Consider the following 18625-nt stretch of genomic DNA (forward strand, 5'->3'; position numbering starts at 1 on the left):
AAATCACCAGGACCAGATGGTATTTCAAATGAATTTTACAGGTGGTCAAAGAATAAGGGCATTCTTCGACCACTTCTGAATAAGGATTCCAGTTTTGAAATTTGCTTTTAATGCAATATTTGACTCAGGTATTTTTCCAGACAAATGGGCTAAAGGATTTATCGTTCTTTTACATAAAAAGGTAATATAAATGACCCCAAAAATTACAGAGGAATCACGTTACTAAACCCCTAAGTAAAATTTGTACGTACACTTTGAATAACAGGCTGGTACAATTGGCAGACACTATTGGATGTGTCACATAGTACCAAGCAGGTTTTAGAAAGGGTTATTGTACCGTTGACAATATTTTCACTCTTCATGTTATAGGTACAGAAATATTTAAGTAAATCAAAAGGACGGTTCTACTGTATGTTTGTTGACTTCAGCAAGGCGTTTGATTCAGTTAATCACAACTTACTGATGTATAGACTTTGCATTGAGGGCGGTGGTGGGAAAATGTTGAATATTTTATGCATAATGAAGTCAAATCATGTGTGAAGTGCCAGTATGGTATTACAAATTATTTCCCATGTAATTCGTAAGACAAGGGTGTATGCTTAGTCTCTTTTTGTTCTCACTTTTTATAAATGAACTAAATAGTATGCTTGAAAATTCAGAGTATCGAGGAATACAAATTACACATGAGTTGATTCAAGTTAATTTATTTTCACTCTAAGACTTGTATGCTGATAATGTTGCGATATTTCGTGACACTCCCCTATTGGGCTGCAGAGACGTTTGGCAATATTAGACTCATTTTGTTAAACATGGGAAATGGCAGTAAATATGACTAAAACACAAATTATAGTTTTTAGACGTGGGGGATACTTAAAAAGGAGTGCAAAATGGTTTCTAAATGGCAATCCTGTAAATACCGTTGGGTAAATATTTGGGTTTACTTATTTCAAGTAGAAACACTTGGGGGAAAGCAGTAACAACGCTTACACAACAAGCGCGAAAGGCATGTCACCATTTTTCGTATGATAAGAAAAACTTGGAGCTTTACCAATATTATTTTAAATTACTATTACTATTTGGATGGTTTCGCCGGATTTAAGTTACGGGTTGAAATATGGGGACATGGTGAATACCAGGTGATGGAAAGAGTACAGCTAAAATATTGTTGGAGTAAATATTTTGCGGGGGGGGGGTAAAATCATCAACACCCGATGAAGTAGTTTTGGGAGAATGTAGCAGGTTTCCAATTTTCTTGCATACTTAAAAAAATGACCCAAATAGAGTCACTAGACAAGCATATGTTTTGGTTATTTCACTTGATAATAATGATAGGGAATCTTGGACAACAAAAGTAAAATATATATTATCTGTGCACGGGTTTGGGGAGGTATGGCTATGGCAGGGACCAGGAGATTTTGATGCATTCTTACACCTATGTATGACCAGAGCATCTGATATACTAGTATTTAAGCAAGAGTGATGGGGAGGGTGGATGTTTGTTCAAAAGAAAAGCTGCGGTCATATCAAAACATCAAAACTTCATTTAACCCAGAAGTATATTAATTGTGTAGAAGTTGATAAATTAAAAAGTGCTCTTGCTTGTATCAGGTGCTCTAGTCATAGGCTAGAAATAGAGCAGGGTAGATTTGTGGGACAAGAGGCATATCAGAGAAAACATATGAATCTCTTGAAAAAGAGGATGAACTCCACTTCGTTTTATAACTCTGACCAAATAATCCCAAAACTAACAATGTTTACATAAAGCACAAATTCTGAGACAAGAATGTATTAACATGAGGTGACCTTTGACCCCAGGAAAGAATAGTTGTGTATTTATTTTTCCATTTATTTTGTTAAAATGGGCCAGTGGTCTTTAAGTACAAATACAGATTCTTCATATGATTAGTGAAGGTTGGAGCGAATACAACCTAATAATTGCTTCAAACTCAGTGCCAACTTGGACAGAAGTTACTGATAATATAACACGTAATAGTATATTCGTTGAATTACGCGGCTACATTCATTTTTATTCAACCTGTCTTAAATCATCCCATGATCTCTATTATGGCCCCTTCCTATGTTCAAGATATTATGATTTTGTTTTGTTTTCTGATTGATTTAAATAAAAAAAGCATTAAACACAGATACAGATACAGTATTTCTGCTGTGTTCTGGTAGACCTTATACATGACGTAATTGTTATTAATAGACTCGTGACTGGAGTTTCCAATGACGTTGCGTTGCGCAGGAATAATAGTCATATGACTGAATATCAATACGCGGTACAATTTGGCTTTAACGTAGTTCCAACAATAAACGAACTATATGGACATATGAACAAACATATCCTACAGAAATCGTTGAAAATAACCACTATATCATTAAAATATCATTTACAAATTTGTGATGCCCGACTTACTTAGAACTGTACCAAATAGTGTTACCCAGCGGAAGGATATCTTGAATGTAAACATAAACAATCGACGTTCGCCATTATTGACATTTTACCAATTTGGAAGACTGCATTGGCTGATTTGTGCCGTTTTACCTTTAAATAATCTCTGCAAGTACCTGTTTTGATTTTACTATCATTCAGTCATGAAGTGGGAATACAAAGAAGAACATCCATTCGAGAAAAGGAGACAGGAGGGCGAGAAAATTAGGAAGAAGTACCCCGACAGAGTGCCTGTAAGTTGCGACCTTTGGTTCCATAGAACTACAGAACAGCCCCGTTTTCAACACGGAAGCTGGTGCATTTATTACTCGATTAACGAGATCATACATGCTATACCTTCTTGTGTCTTTGCCCTCATGCATCTACATTTTCTACTTCAAATACATCTACATTTTTGTTTGTTCTTTTCTTTTGCAAAATGTTTCTGTGTGTGACGCAAGATTTATTCTCGCGAACCTCAGCTGGCACCACTTGTAATAATGGCATGACGATGATGACAATTTTACATCGGGTCTATTTTTTCGTTGCCAACCTTACTCACGAGTTTTGTCAAATCTTATTATGCGATATCAGTTTTGAATTCTTGTTTACTCTGATTTTTTTAACGACAAAAGCATAATAATTGTCTTAATAATGCGTTATTGTTTTGTTTTTGATCACCATGTTTTGATCCAAGTTCTTCACAGTGACCTTTTAGGCTTTGTTTACTTTCGTCTATTGACCTCGAAAATGTAGGTTGTTGACAACAACGCCCATGTAAACTAAACAGACAAATTTACATTTTCGGATAATCAAATAATTATTACTTAATTAGTTATTTAATTGATAATACAATTATTTTCACAAACATAACAAATCTAAGCTCATTAGCATAAAATTCAAGTATGTAAATCTGCAGCAACCTTCACAGTATTATTAATTCAAAATGGCTTCCTAGTGTTTTTAATTACCCATATGTTGTGTAGTTTTGTCAGGTTTGTGTCTGAAAATGTTTATTTTGGCTTTGTTTATTATTGTATAATGATTCCTTATTCTAAAGTGATCAGGTACAAATATCAACTGAATTAGTAGTACTTTTTCCCTGCTGTCAATTGTTGTAACATCTCCTGAGGCCCAAGTCATGCTGTAATATACATCTACAGTATATCAATGTTTGTAATTTGTTTTCCATTGAACTTTAATCCCTAAAAATATAATACTATATGATCTTTATTTATTCTGCATAAAAACACGAGCCTTTAACAGCCATTGGCAACACATATTGTATGTTAGTCAGCTTGTCTACACACCGTCTGAACTAGTAGCTTGCTTAGGCATAGACAATTGCACACTAATTATTATTTTGTTCAGTATGTCAAAAGGGGAGTTTTAGTAAAACCTCTGAAACACTTCAGGGTTCTCCACGAGGGGTTTTTACAGGGCGCCGCGCCCTGTTATCTGAAATTGGCGCCCTGTTTAAATTGTCAGCGCCCTGTTATATTTCCTGTGCGCCCTGCCAACACTCATTGTCTTCCGAAGATGATTCATCGTGCTCAGGGTAACTGGTTCATTGTTTTAAGGTGCAACTGTGAAAATTCCGATTTGTTATCGTAGCAGGTCACCGTGAGGTGATAACACCACCAAACAAAAAGTTACAAGTTTTTTCAACACGATTAAAAATGAACATGTGGCCCAGAAAAGTGCATTACCGTATCCATATTTTTACTGCCAGGGTGACGTCAAATATATAAAATCGTTATCGGTAAAACCATTCGTTAAACATAAGGTCTATGGTTAAACCCAAGTTCACGCCGTGACTAGGTAGCGGCAACATCGTCACCGCCGAGTGGAACAAAGGCAGCAACCGGGCAGCTATGCACTTGCATGATCGGTAAACGACCAGCGCAGCCGACGTACCATCACAGACATTGCTGATCACCAAGAAGTCCACACGAATGCTTGCTTGAACATGTAAATGTCACTATTTAAAGTTGAATTTTCTTTAAATCACGATTTAAAAACCCCGGTAAAACGGCCATGCTTTCAACTCGCATCATAAGTGGAAGAAATTAATTTACTTGTGTTCTTTTGGAACAAATATTCTGATTGGTTGTTTTTCGCGTCAATGCGTGGCTTTGGCCAATCAAAAGCATTGTTACATAGTATCAGGGTGCACACAGTAAAATGAACTGTTTCCGGGTCATAGCTGTTTTCAACGAAGCAGACATCAACAAACTTTCGATTCGAATGAAAATTATTCTTTTAAATATGTATTTTGTTTTTTTATACCTAATTCTATTATGTTTGATAGTAACTGTTAACTGCAGATCGAAAATCTTCTATTGTGTATATTTTATTTCGTTTGATCACCTTGGTTTTTGGTGCCATTCATGTAAGTTTTTTAATGAACCAATTACGAACGTTTGTGCGACATATATTTTATTTTGCTTCGTCCAAATAAATATAAATCATCAATATAAATTTTTGCTAATAATTAAATAAAGCATGTATGTATCTATTTGGGAAAATAAATTAACAAACTTGTTACGTTTTTTCTGGACGCGATCATTACTTGTAAACAACTGATGTCGCCGCTTGAGGAATCGTGCAGCTAAAATCAGCTGATTGTACGTGCTGACGTTTACTTAATAATAGCTCTTCAAAATTCCTATTCATTTTGTAATAATAAATATATATTATGCATATGTAATAATATGTAGATTAATAGATTTTTTGGTTTCTATTTTTCAACATCCTTGCCAATGATGCATGTTACAAATGTGCCACGCCCACTTCACATTGGCGCGCCCTGTTTAATTTTCAAACCGTGGAGAACCCTGCACTTAGATTTACAGGGGGCCATCAAGGTATGTTGATTTATAGTCTTCCTTAGACCTGGTCCCACATTTTATGTCAGACTGCTACTTATTCTAAAAATTCTATAAAAATTCTTTCTACATAAAAAAAAATAGAAAAAAAAAATGTGAGTTTTATGAAGATAGCAACAAACTGAAGTCCTGTTGTTTTTGTATTCATTATATATATATATACTGATCTGCAAATGTTTGTATTATAATAAACTATATATGCATATTCCCACCATAAGAGGTATATGTATATTTCTCACATTGAAAAATGTAGGTGCATTGAATTATTGATCAAGTCTAAAAATAAAAATTGAAAGCCAAAATATAGTTGTGGTCAAAATATAAATACTTTTTTTAAAATTTTTTTAATATAAAAGTATTTTTTTTCTGGTGTAATTTCTGTATGCATGGCGACAATCTAATTGTCTTTGGACAATCTAATTTATTCTGTCTGCTGCCATGCCAGATCACTCATAAGTCACATGACCAGCTCCAGTAATAACCCTTGCCTGATCAGTACCATTTTACAGTTACTTTACCTGTAGCAGAAGACGATCTCTGGTTTAAAGAATGAATTCTGTCTCAAATTCACTGCAAACGATTTGACTAATAATATTCAAAACATGTCTTATCAACACCTGAGTCTTTATAACACATATCTGTCAGTCATTACAAGGATGTAATTTTAATTATTCTATTTTGTAAAAATTAGGTATGCGTACTTGCCAGCTGCTAAGGCTGATATATATATATATATATATATATATATATATATAATATATAGAAAATGATTGTAGATAATTGTTGTCCTTGGTAATTATTCAATATACGGTAGTAATTGTTTATAATTTGTAAATTTTTGGCACTCAAATTCAAGGCCAACATCTAAAAATTATTGAAACTGTGGCACAAAGGCTAAGAGGTGTGGTGTCTAAACAATACACTCGACAGCTTTCATGAGACCTGTTATAGTAATGTTAAATCATATAATAAAATTGAGTTTTGCTTTTGAATATCTCAACATTTAAACTGTAAACAAAACTTTGATCATGTGCGTGCAATTACAAATGTGCATCACATTAAATCTTAGTTTTTTATAAAATTACTGACAAATACATGTGATGTGCATACCAGAAGTCACACTATACATATATGCTAGTTCACTTAAATGTCTCAGAATTTCTGTTTCTGTAATATTACAATGCATGTTAATGCTGCCGTATCAATGTATGGAGAGAATATTTGTGAATGAAAACGTGTTATTTAATCTAAACTTGTCTCCTTCAGGTAATTGTTGAGAAAGCAGCAAAAGCTCGTATTGGAGATCTTGACAAAAAAAAGTACTTGGTGCCATCAGACCTTACAGGTATGTGAACCTAGCCCCTAGCAATAATATATCCTGTCACCATTTTCATTGTTTTTTTTAATCCATTTATTCTGAGCTAAAAATATTTTTGTGTTATTAAATGAATACACATTGGGAATTACCGGTACATGCATAATACATGCACCACATAGAAGACTAAAAGCAAAAGTCCATTTCTAGCTGTTTGCAAAATATTAAAGATGCACTTTGAGATCAATCATATAGGTGTATAGACCTTTTTTTTGCAAATGCCCAGCAAGACATCGTTGAGAGTAAGAGAGTCATGCAACTTTGTTTTTGCCTTCCAAATCATGTCCCATTCTTAGTCGCCATCACATCTACTTTCTCAATTGCCATGGTTACAGATGTCAGTGGAATGATAGATATGATGATGATAGAGAATGGTACACTATTTGAAGGGCAAAAACAAGTCATGTGACTCTCTCCCTCAACGATATTTTAGCGACCATTTGACGATTGTTTTTGCTTCCTATTTGTTCGGCCTGTAGTGTTTCAGTATAAGGCGAATCATTGATTAATTTTTACAAATTGTCTTCATTAAGATCATCAAATAGTAGTGAGACCCCAGTGAAGCTTTAGGATGAAAGTATAGGTCAAGTCACCTGATAGTACCCTGTGTTTACTAGTTTAAAATTGGTTTGAACATCATACAGTTTGGCTTGTCTGTGATGAAGTTAAGGGAATGTCTGCGACTAAGGCGGCATTGGTGTTATAAACTTCTATTGTGGGCGCGATAACTCAAATATATATCAAATCTATCGGTATAGTTGACCTGCATAGATTTCATAGTTGATCTTCCAAAAATTGTATTTTTGGTAATTTTTGAAAATGTATTTCAGGGGTAATTTTATAAACCTACTGCAAGACTGTCACTGATTGAGTACTTGCATTGAATGATGATACCGGTTTCAAGTGCTCCAGGAAAGTGTTGCAGGTTCTTCGTGTGATGAGACGTTCATATGCAATGGATTTTTCCACACATAAACAACGAATTTGGTTGAATTTTGTTAGCGGTTGGCTTAATGTTATCCCACGAGATCGTTTAGTTGTGAAAATTTGTTATTTTTTTGTCTAAATTGTAGGAATATGAAAAACCTGTTTCTCAACTTGTCTCTTTATATAGTTTCAATTCATATTCAAGATGAATGACTGCCCCCGTTATATAATAAATATCAGTTTGGTTAATTTTATCGTATATATTTGATTATGCTTATATGCAGACAGACTGTGTTTAAACACACCCTGTTAATTACATTAATTAAGTGCATTAATCAAGCAAATATGGTGTCTTACATACTAGTAATGTAGTTCTATCAATTTTATAACTATCTGTAATTTTGACAATTTTTCTTACAGTTGGACAGTTCTATTTCTTGATTAGAAAACGAATTCAACTGCGACCAGAAGATGCGTTGTTTTTCTTTGTAAACAATGTTATTCCTCCAACTAGTGCAACGATGGGACAGCTTTATCAGGTGAACTACATTTCTAATTTATTTATTATGACCAAAGTAATACTTTGCCAAGTCAATTATTACTGGTCGTATCACCAGGTGTTTGCAATAAGTTGTAAGTTTGCTCCTAATTTCTTGGATTTTGTAAATATTTAAGTGTAAGGTGTGATGTTGTAGTATGATTTGCTTTTTACTCTTTACGCTGAACAGGCTTATCAAAATATCTTTACCATGAAAATAGTTGTATAATAGACTGACAAATGATTTAAATTTTTGGAGAGATGAAAGAAAGAAAAATGTTAATAATCGGGGGTGGTAGGGGTTTTATCCTATACATTTAAATATATTGGGTTATATTATAATTTGTACACACTTGTATAATTGTGACATTCAATTAAATTTAATTTTTAATTTCTTTCAACAGGAACACCACGAGGAAGACTTTTTCCTTTACATTGCTTACAGCGATGAAAGTGTGTATGGTGCATAAACGTCATCCCGGAATTACTATTTACAACAGATAATCTGCCACTCAACTCGATCTATGTAACGTCATAATATTATGTTGCTGTATATAAGATACAATTTTATATGGGCAAGAATAAAATAACATATTAAGTGGGAATTTCTATACTTTTGCTTGAACTGTGTTCTCTTGTGAACAAGAGATGGTGACACTGTTTTAAATTATAATGTCCAAGTTTTTTTTCCTCGTTATCGTATCTTTAAAAGCCATATGCTTATTTTACTAAAAAACAAAATTTGGAATTAGCTACACAGTATATTGGTTGATACGGCCCTATATGATATATGTAACAGTAAATTTGATGCATGTGATGAGTGATAACTGATATTTTAAAGTTCTGAGTGCGTTTATAAAGGTTTATTCAGGGTCTTGGGGTTATTATGTGACACTCTAAATAATCTTAATTTGTATGCATTGCTGGGGAATAAATGAGATTCAGGAGGATTTTCATTATTGTAGTAATTTGTAACAGAATCGTATCTCTCTGAATTTGCGTGGGTTACTATTCAAAAATGTTAGCAAAGAAAGTTAGAACGTAACAATGAAATGAGATGGCAAATTGTTCACTAGTTGAAAAATATTGTAATTCAAACAGTTGTTGTATATTTTCCAATTCATGCAAATTCAGACTATTAAATATGTCGCATAATAATCCCAAGACCCTGATAAATCTCAATGAATGCTTTCAAACTAACTTTAAGAAGCTTAAAATAATTAATCTTTAAATTATTTTGTAGAAATGATTCACTTTGAAGCAAAATTGTCTTATATTAATTTTATAACCCTTTTCTTTTGAATGATTGCTTTTAGTTGCGAATTTTTTGGTAATCTACAATCAAGCACTGCTTGTAAGATGCCTTGTATTTTGGTAAACATGTTTTTGTAGGTATTGCTGTGTTAATTTTTTCTTTTCATCAGTAAATCTGCCTTGATAAAATAATTTATTGTAATCAAAGACTGTTTTCAGCATGCATTTTTTGTTCAACACTTGTTGTATCTATGTTAGTGTATGTGTGTTGCCACATTATATTTTTAAAATTGACTAGTATTTGCTCTATTAGCAATATGTCAAGGTCTACATATAGTGGTGAAATGAATAACACAATAGACAAGAATGTTTAAGGAGGGTTCTGTCAAGACAAACAAGCATAAATGACATGTCAACCATGTAAAATATTTTCACTCATTTACCGGGTATTAAACAAAAAACTTAAAGTGGAAAAATAGTATGTGATCAACTTGACTTGGCTTGAAAATCTGTTTTTTCAAGGATAAAAATAATTAGGAATACCTGAAAACGGCAAACGTGAGAAATGAAATGGAATGATTACAACGAAACAAGCAACTTGTATCCCTTGCATGTGCGCTCAAGTGACGTTGACGTTACGTGACTAGCCAGATTAGGACAGATACTGTACTACCGGTAATATATTAGCATGATATACGATGACATTTGACAGGAAAGAAAGTGTCATCTGCTTTGTTTAGTCACATGAGTTGCAAATTGCAGACCATGAAATATAACTTTGCAAGTGATGTAAGTCATTTGTTTTTTTGCATTCTCTCATTTCTGAACACTGCACAACATGTATTTCAGATTTTACCTTCGTTTTTATTCAAAGAAAGCAAGCAAATCTAATCAACATTCTATCATAGTATGCATTTGTAATCAGTGTATACATTACTTCTAATATGTGCATATCAAATGGTCCTTTAATTTTACGCACTGCTAATAGAGATAATGTGACTTTCCAAACTCACTTTTATTTCGCATGGTCAAATTTATTGGAATCAGTAAGTGACACGAATATTTAACATATTGTGCATTTTTTTTTCTTGGGTGTGCACATGTCCTAAATTACAATTTTGTTTTAAGTTTGGTTGGTTTCTTTCAGCATAGTGGTATTTTACTTAACATTTTGGTTTTATAACCAAGTTTCATCCAAAATAGGAAATATACCAAACATGCATCATGCAGTATTAATCTATTTTAAGGTAGAGATTGGATCTTGTCTTGATTGTTTAGTTGAAGCCAGAGTCATCAGAAGCAATCTAGAATTCATTATTCAACAGACCACAAATGTTGGTGAAAGTTGGTCCGATCTCTGCTTTAAATATGTATTATGATAGTGGATAGTCTAGTAAACAACAAAAATAGTTGTTATTGTCAAAGAAAGTTAATAAAAATGTTAAAACTTATTGTTTGTTGTATTTTATGTATTGAAGTGTTAATTGAGATGTTATCACGCTTTTTTTTGTTCACAATTGAACATTGTCAAGTTTAAAACCTTATAGTATTTACTGTTATACTACTTTTTGTCTCGTCCCCATTGTTCTAACTATGTTTCTTACTTTCTTTAGCGGACAGTTTCAACCTAATTAATTATGCATTCTTGTTAACGGTACTGTTTTATCAATAGATTAACAAGCCAGGACTGTTAATAATGAATGGGTTAATTTAAATATTCATGAGCACAACAGGAGTGAAAAGCTGATTAACATAACAGGTGGCCACTGAATGAAAACAAAGAACAAGGTGGAATTTTCATTTAATTATTTAAATACGTAATGACGATTATACGATACATTTTAAAAACGTATTTCAAGTTTCATATTTCCTTTTACAAAATTCACGGACACTTGTAGCTTCTAATTGCTAGACTGGAGTGACCCGTTCTTTCTGCTATTAGCTGCTCGTCGAAATTTTGCCGGAACAGCGTGGTTGCCTGTGTAACCTGTTTAATTAAAATACAATGTATCAATATGAAAGTACAATAGCTTGTAACAGTCCACCTCATAGCAATGTAAAATATCAATATATTGTTATAGTACGTTCAATCGTTCAGCTTTTTTAAAACACGCCAAAGCCGTTTGCATTAAATCTTTATCGCGTGAAATGAATCCGACATATCGTGCCAGTGAATATAATATTTAAATGGTATTCCACCAAACAGTTTGCATGAAAAAATGGAGTTAACGAGTAGTGATTATTTTCGACATAAAGTTATGACTATTTCTCGTCAGCGGGGAAATCGAACATTGCATTACTAAAGTGCAAATTCTAATACGTAACTTTCCTGAATGCCCAGTATGATAACGTTTTATCCCAGCGATATCAGTCATCTGCTTTGCTCTTTCCACTCATTCCATGTTTTGACGCCCCATTTTGTAGCGCTGCGAGTTGTCTGCGTGACTGCTGGTATTCGGTGACTTGTTTGCTGTCAACTGGAGGCAAAAAACGGAATTCTTTTTGAATATCGCTCAGTTTAAAGTCCTCGGCGTCGTCCACATCAATTTGGGACAACCAGTTTTCCAAATCCCAGTCAATTTCCGGAGCAGCAAATTCTTGAGCGGACATGATTCTGGCGGATCTCCGGAGTTCACCCAACAACGTGCTATACTGTTCTCACAAATAAGCACCAAATTCACGTGATCGAATGTTTTATATGCAATTCTACGTGGTCCAATCAGTGTTGGTTATGGTAATACAATAAAGTCCACTGTTGGTGGATTCTATTGTTAAACAACACAAACTCTGCTGAGTAAATGCCGATTGGCTCTAGCTTTTCAACACATCTGTTATAGCCAATGAGCACGGCTGATAATTGCGGTTGACTACACCTGGTTTAGAATTGCGATTTACACAATAGCGCTGTAAACATCCGCCATGACCACAGGATTTAAAATAAGCCGTGCAAAACTCGTCAAATTCGCAGTATACCGTAACTTCGTTATACTACCCCTCCTCGTAGATTAACGGGAAATTTCAGATATAAACAAATTATCTAAGGGTCATTTTGACTACACCTTGATGCAAATGTAGGGTGAAAATCTACTGTTTCACAAATAATTAAAACTCAATAATATACTGTGGAATACTTTATTTTCGCTGGAATTAATTTTCGCTGAAAAGGCTTTTTGGGCATTTTGTATGGAATTTATTTTCACTGATTTCTGATGAGTTTAATGTGGAATATAGGAAAAAAAGTATATTCGCTTGATTTTATTTTCAATTCCAAGCGAAAATAAAGTATTCTACAGTATTCCACAACTTTTTCATATCGAACATAATCAAAGAAAGCTTGGATCTCCTGTTTGCTGTGAAGTATTAGGGACACAATAATAAAATTAATTTAAAATTTAAGATTTGCTTTTCATACGAGAAGCTTGGCAATATAATATTCAATATGCTATTTATGATGCACAACATTATTAAAATTTATAATACAAAAAATAGATCCTTGGTTTTTAGTCAAATTAATTCCAGGGCAGCTCTGTGATGATTTCAATTTAAATCTGATTTTTTTAGATATCCGAGATGGGCTAATAACGGATAATCAATATGCATGTTTATCATTAAACTAATATTTGTGGATTACCTCAATGAACCAAATGAATTATTATACAAATTATTATGCATAGATTTAAGTCTGATATAGTTTCAGAACGCACATGTACAAAATTTAATCACAATGAGATGAGTAATCCCAACTAACTTAGTGGAAGGCTGAAAAGTAAATTATTATTATAGATGTAAATAAACCTAAAAGTAATTAGATCATCACATTTTGTTAGATATATACATATGTACCAAGATTCATTGAATTAAGATAAGTACTGTCACAGAACCAAAACATGAATTATTTAACCCAGAACTGAACAGGTCTGTGCATTTTTTAGAGCATCAATGTACCAAGTTCCATTGAAATGGAATAATTAGTACATATGATATCAGTGTAAAAACCGAAAATGTGTGCTTTCCACTGTTACTTTTCACACTCATCCCTTTTCTCAGGGTCAATATTAGCAGAGAATAACCTCAATACTTTGCAAATAATACCACGTAACCAAATATACAAATTCTCAATATATACATATTTATTGTTTTACAGACATGAGACAAAAGCTTCATATATACAAAAATATTTTCCAATATTATATACTTATTTTGAAATGATCATTTCCCTCTCCCAAATGAACATACAAACACTTGCTTTGCGACCATGACACTTTTATAAAATATATTTTTACATAAACTTCCAAATAATTTGCATATTCTTTATGTACTGTCAAAGTTGAATACTGTTGAATGCTTTATTTTCACTTGAAATTATTTTTTCTATCAAGGGGTGAAAAAACTGAAAAAAAATCCATTGAAAAAAAATTGGTTTGAATGTAGTTGAACCCTTTTTCACTGAAATATTAGTCCAGCATTTGACATGTTTTAATGGTATTTTTTTGATATTTTTGTTAACAAATTTTGAACCAATTTGATATGCTGCCTTGATAATTCCAAATTAGCTCCATATCCTGATCAAAGTTTTGGAAAAACAAATTTGTTGGGTTTATTTCGTAAAAGGTGCCAAAATGACTAATGCTAATGAAACGGTTAAGGCATTACAGGAACCACAGTTTTATTGTGGTTTGCTGTGAAAACATTTGGAAAAATTTGCAATTGACAGTAAGCTTAAAATATGAAAATAAATTAGGCTTCTATTTTTATGGTAAAATAAAGACTGAAAATATATATTTACAATGTATCAAACAAATGCACCAAGTTATGACAATTTAAACACATTCAAAAATAACTACAAGCACATTCTTTGAAGAAAATCTTCATGAATTTTGAAAATCAAGATAAATCACAAAATGTTGTAGCAGTATATACAGACTGACTGCAGTTCTGAAAAAGACTTTCGTGAAAACTATTCCCAAAGCACATCAAATACTTTCCCGACAAACTGGGCAAATGCTTCTATGGATGAAATTGGTGACACAAATCAGTGCCATTCAAAACATTGTTTTGATCTGTAGTCGTCCATCAATCTAGATGTTTTGGAGAAATTTTACTATATTCTGGATGATGAATGACCAAACAAACAAACAAAGTTGTCGATATAAATGACTTTGCCTCATTTTGAAGCACTCTACCACTAGAGAGTGCTATTTATAGGAATAGTGTTTTGCAAGCATTTCTACTGGGAAAATATATTTTATAGTAATCATTTATTCATTTTGTCCAAAATTAACAAAGTATTTTATAATTAAATACATAATTTACAAAATGTTAGAAAGGGATGTTTCGGTATTCAAAGGGTTAAAATCAAATTGTTATTCTACAATATTGTAAGGGATACTTGAAACATATAGCGCAGTATGGTGGTTTGGATTAATGTGTATAAATACAAGGATTTATAAAATAATGGTTTGCAACTGCCATGATCAAATACGATGTTATGCGATAAAGATCTCACGAGAAGTGAACTCTCACGATTTGCATAATTTTGAATGTGATCCTGTTTTGTGCACTTCAATCAAAGGTAGTTTTAACCAATAGCATCACAGAACACATTGGTTGCTTGGAAAGGTTTGACAGTTCTAACCAATAGCATCACAGAACACATTGGTTGCTTGGAAAGGTTTGACAGTTCTAACCAATAGCATCACAGAACACATTGGTTGCTTGGAAAGGTTTGACAGTTCTAACCAATAGCATCACAGAACACATTGGTTGCTTAGAAAGGTTTGACAGTTCTAACCAATAGCATCACAGAACACATTGGTTGCTTAGAAAGGTTTGACAGTTCTAACCAATAGCATCACAGAACACATTGGTTGCTTGGAAAGGTTTGACAGTTTTAACCAATAGCTTCACAGAACACATTGGTTGCTTAGAAAGGTTTGACAGTTCTAACCAATAGCATCACAGAACACATTGGTTGCTTGGAAAGGTTTGACAGTTTTAACCAATAGCTTCACAGAACACAGTGGTTGCATGGAAACATTCAATTGCGTAATCAAAAATGAGTGAGATTTTTGTCACTTTAAAAAATGCAAACCCTTACACATTTTTTAGATCTGCAAGAACACCAACAAAACAGTCTGAGATGAACACAGACCAGTTTTTTGCAGACTCACTAATTTGCATTAGAATTTCTCAAAAAGTTTTTGTGATTATATATATCGCAAATTGTGTGACTTCTTCAATTTGTTATCTTCATGGCATATTTCACTCTTGTATAGCCTAATCTTATAAACCCTTGATGAATGTAAATATATAAAACATTAGTACTGATAAATAAAAAAGGACGGAAGCACAGAACATCTTCACACAAAGAACACCAATTTCACTCCTGACAAATTTCATACAAATTTGTTTTTAGTTAACATGCACAAAGTTGCACTGGGAAATTACAATATTTCAATGATATATGACAAAGACACAAAAGTTATGTTTTTTTGCACCACAATTCAACTAATAAACTACTTTGTTTATACTATAACATCATATTTTGCATTTAATTGTTTTTGTACTCAACTGTACTTTGAAATTAAAGCAATATATACAAGAACTGTAACCCATAGTGATTGGGTGGGGAAATTAGAAACTTGGGGGGGGGGGGGGGGTTCACCCAACAGATTTGTGCTATTTTTTTTCTCTCTATGATGAATTTGCAGTCTTTTTTTTTTAAATTCTGCCATCACTCTGAGAGTTACTGGTCTACCCGTAAAAAAAAGATATACATAAACTGGCAATACACTAGCCTTGATATAAATAATTTACATAATTTAAACATTTTGAACAATATGGCAACTTACAAGCATTACCGGTAATGCTCATTTTGGGAGGGGGTGGGGTTAAATGTGACGGCCAGCAATAAACTGAAATAAACAACTAATCACACTAATCTCAACGTTAAAATGCCACAGTTGTTACAGCATATGAATTAAAATTTTGTGAAAATAAACAAATTAAATGCACAATGCAGCACGAAAACTGTGGTAAACCTGTGAAAACCATTGTAAGATAATAGAAGTAATTACTATATATACATATAAATTCACCGAAAGGTCAAACATTTTTTAAAGTGCCTGTATCAGAATTAATTCCCAAATTTGCAGTTTCAACATATTTCATATACACTACTTCTATGGTTGTATGGTGTTTTATAATTTCACATTCCCCAAGAGTATTCATTGATCCTACTCATAATGCTTAGAATCTCTGAACATTTAGTCATGAAAGCAGCATAATGGAAAACTGTTTTTTTGGATATAGTGACTGATTAAAACTAAATGTACAATGAATTAAGACTGTCATATTCGATACAAAGTTTATATTGTATTTTTACGTTAAATATTATGTAGAAACAGAATCTATTTACAGAATGAATGATTTTGATTAAAATCTATAAAAATTCAAAAGAACAAAAATAAAATTGAATAAATATAAAACCTTCAAATTTGTAAGTTGTATACATTACTATACACACTAGATACATCCTGTGACTGAACCCAAAAATTTCATTAATACAAAAATATACATTATTTTCACTGTAGTTTAATTTCTCTTATAGAACTATTCAGATCTAGATCCCTTTTTTCCCAACATATTCCTGTACAGTAAAGAAACTGATCAGACTTGCAACTGAAAATAAAATGACAGTAAATACAGTGACATTTACACATTAAAGTTTTGTGACCTGAGGGCGCATACAAAAATTCTTTTCTATTTTACAACTTGACATAACAGCTGGCTATTATTCCATGAAGCTAGGTGGCCTCATTATGCAATTAGAATATAACCATTTATATTAAGTTTTATGTTACTACCGTACATTATAGATTGGTAGTTTTGTTGGTGGTTCTATAAGTTGATTGGTGGGTTATTCTGTTAAAATAACCTTTGTGGAGAAGACTGAATCTCTCTAATTTAAGTACAATGACGTTAAAAAGATTTTTATGGAAGTCATAAGCACCAACACTGATTCATGCACACAATCAACTGTTTGATTTGCAAGTCATCATGATACTGTAGTATCCAAGTCTATTTAAAAACATTGCAGCACATGCCCCTTGAGCACAACTGAGCATACCATTTCTAATAAAGTTGGTCTAGAGTGTCCATACTGCCCCCTAACGAGCTATTGTAGTTTCTCATACCGGACGAAGTAAAGGGCCTTGTAACAGGAAGTCCGTTAAGATATGACGAATCTACCATTGGTGGTGATTTCAATCCAACATCAGGATTATTAAGAATGTCACCAGAGTTGAAACTGTGTCTGCAAGAAAAACATACTAAGAGTTAAATCACTACTGTCTGTGATGATTCACGCCAAACTATGTAAACAAACCTAAGACGTAATTTTTACTAAAAATGACAAAAATATCCCCTAATCAAAAAAGCCTGAGAAAGATTCCTGTGTGCTGAGAGGATTGGAGACACTTGCAGTGAAAACGGAATATTTAAAATTAATTAAAAATTGAGAAGGGCTGAAAACTAATATAAGTCTGCTATTTGAGATGCATGGTGGGATCCATAGTATTGAAGTTTAAAAACAAAAAGATTACATATGATTGTACATCTCTGGTTTGCAGTGTAATTTATTCCACCTGTGCAAAAAGTTTATGATTTAAGTCCAATTTTGATGTGCGAGATAGGTAAACAATATGCATTATTTTCAACCCTAAACTAATCTGTGCATTACCCTGGGACATATATGTACCAAGTTTCATTGAAATCTGACTAGTGGTACTTGAGAACTGTAGAACTAAAAATTCTCATTTATTCATAGTAATTATTTAAATTAGTAATGTAATAATCCAAAACATGAACTTGAATCAACGTTCTAACTTTTCAAATGCTATCCATGTGTTATCAATTTTATTGTTGAAGACAACATGATAACAGGTGACAACAAAGGTGACAATTTATAAATACTATACTTACGCCAATGATGTACCAATACCACTACTAGCAGTTGGCGGCCTAAAACCTGATATGCTACCTGGTGTTTCAGGACGTGATGACATCAGTAACCCATTATTTGTTATTGCTCTTGTTATATCCTATGAAAAACAAAACAAAATGTTTAGTAATATCTGAGTAATCATGAATTTCAAAACACACACAGTATCTAGCTCTTTGAGCACCATCATTATTTTATCCATTTTAAG

The 18625-nt window shown here is 32.9% G+C and overlaps 2 protein-coding genes across 4 annotated transcripts in view; one reads left to right on the plus strand and one right to left on the minus strand.

Moving 5' to 3' along the window:
* Positions 1-2490: 2490 nt before the first annotated feature.
* Positions 2491-9623, plus strand: GABArap (GABA(A) receptor-associated protein). The gene is made up of 4 exons (NM_001171229.1): positions 2491-2688; positions 6589-6667; positions 8045-8163; positions 8567-9623. The coding sequence occupies exons 1-4, from the start codon at positions 2599-2601 to the stop codon at positions 8630-8632; spliced, it is 354 nt and encodes a 117-aa protein (NP_001164700.1). The 5' UTR covers positions 2491-2598; the 3' UTR covers positions 8633-9623.
* Positions 9624-13524: 3901 nt separating this feature from the next.
* The window catches only part of LOC102804986 (uncharacterized), a 54591-nt gene continuing 49490 nt past the window's right edge, over positions 13525-18625 (minus strand). For all 3 annotated transcript variants that reach the window (XM_085508670.1, XM_085508671.1, XM_085508669.1), the window contains 2 exons: positions 18399-18517; positions 13525-17730 (listed from right to left, as the gene is read on the minus strand). In XM_085508670.1, coding sequence (XP_085364796.1) covers positions 17550-17730; positions 18399-18517 — 300 coding nt within the window. In that variant the 3' untranslated portion in view covers positions 13525-17549. The remainder of the gene's footprint in view (positions 17731-18398; positions 18518-18625) is intronic.

Source organism: Saccoglossus kowalevskii, chromosome 15 (genome assembly GCF_978046115.1).
Source record: "Saccoglossus kowalevskii chromosome 15, keSacKowa6.1, whole genome shotgun sequence".
Classification (NCBI taxonomy): Eukaryota; Metazoa; Hemichordata; class Enteropneusta; family Harrimaniidae; genus Saccoglossus; species Saccoglossus kowalevskii.

What these genes read in the sequence shown, in the direction of transcription:
- GABArap (NM_001171229.1), top strand. Translation starts at nt 2,599, where the DNA reads ATGAAGTGGGAATACAAAGAAGAACATCCATTCGAGAAAAGGAGACAG. An exon ending in AGTACCCCGACAGAGTGCCT is followed by an intron (nt 2,689 to 6,588) that starts GTAAGTTGCGAC and finishes TGTCTCCTTCAG; the next exon opens with GTAATTGTTGAGAAAGCAGC. An exon ending in GGTGCCATCAGACCTTACAG is followed by an intron (nt 6,668 to 8,044) that starts GTATGTGAACCT and finishes TTTTTCTTACAG; the next exon opens with TTGGACAGTTCTATTTCTTG.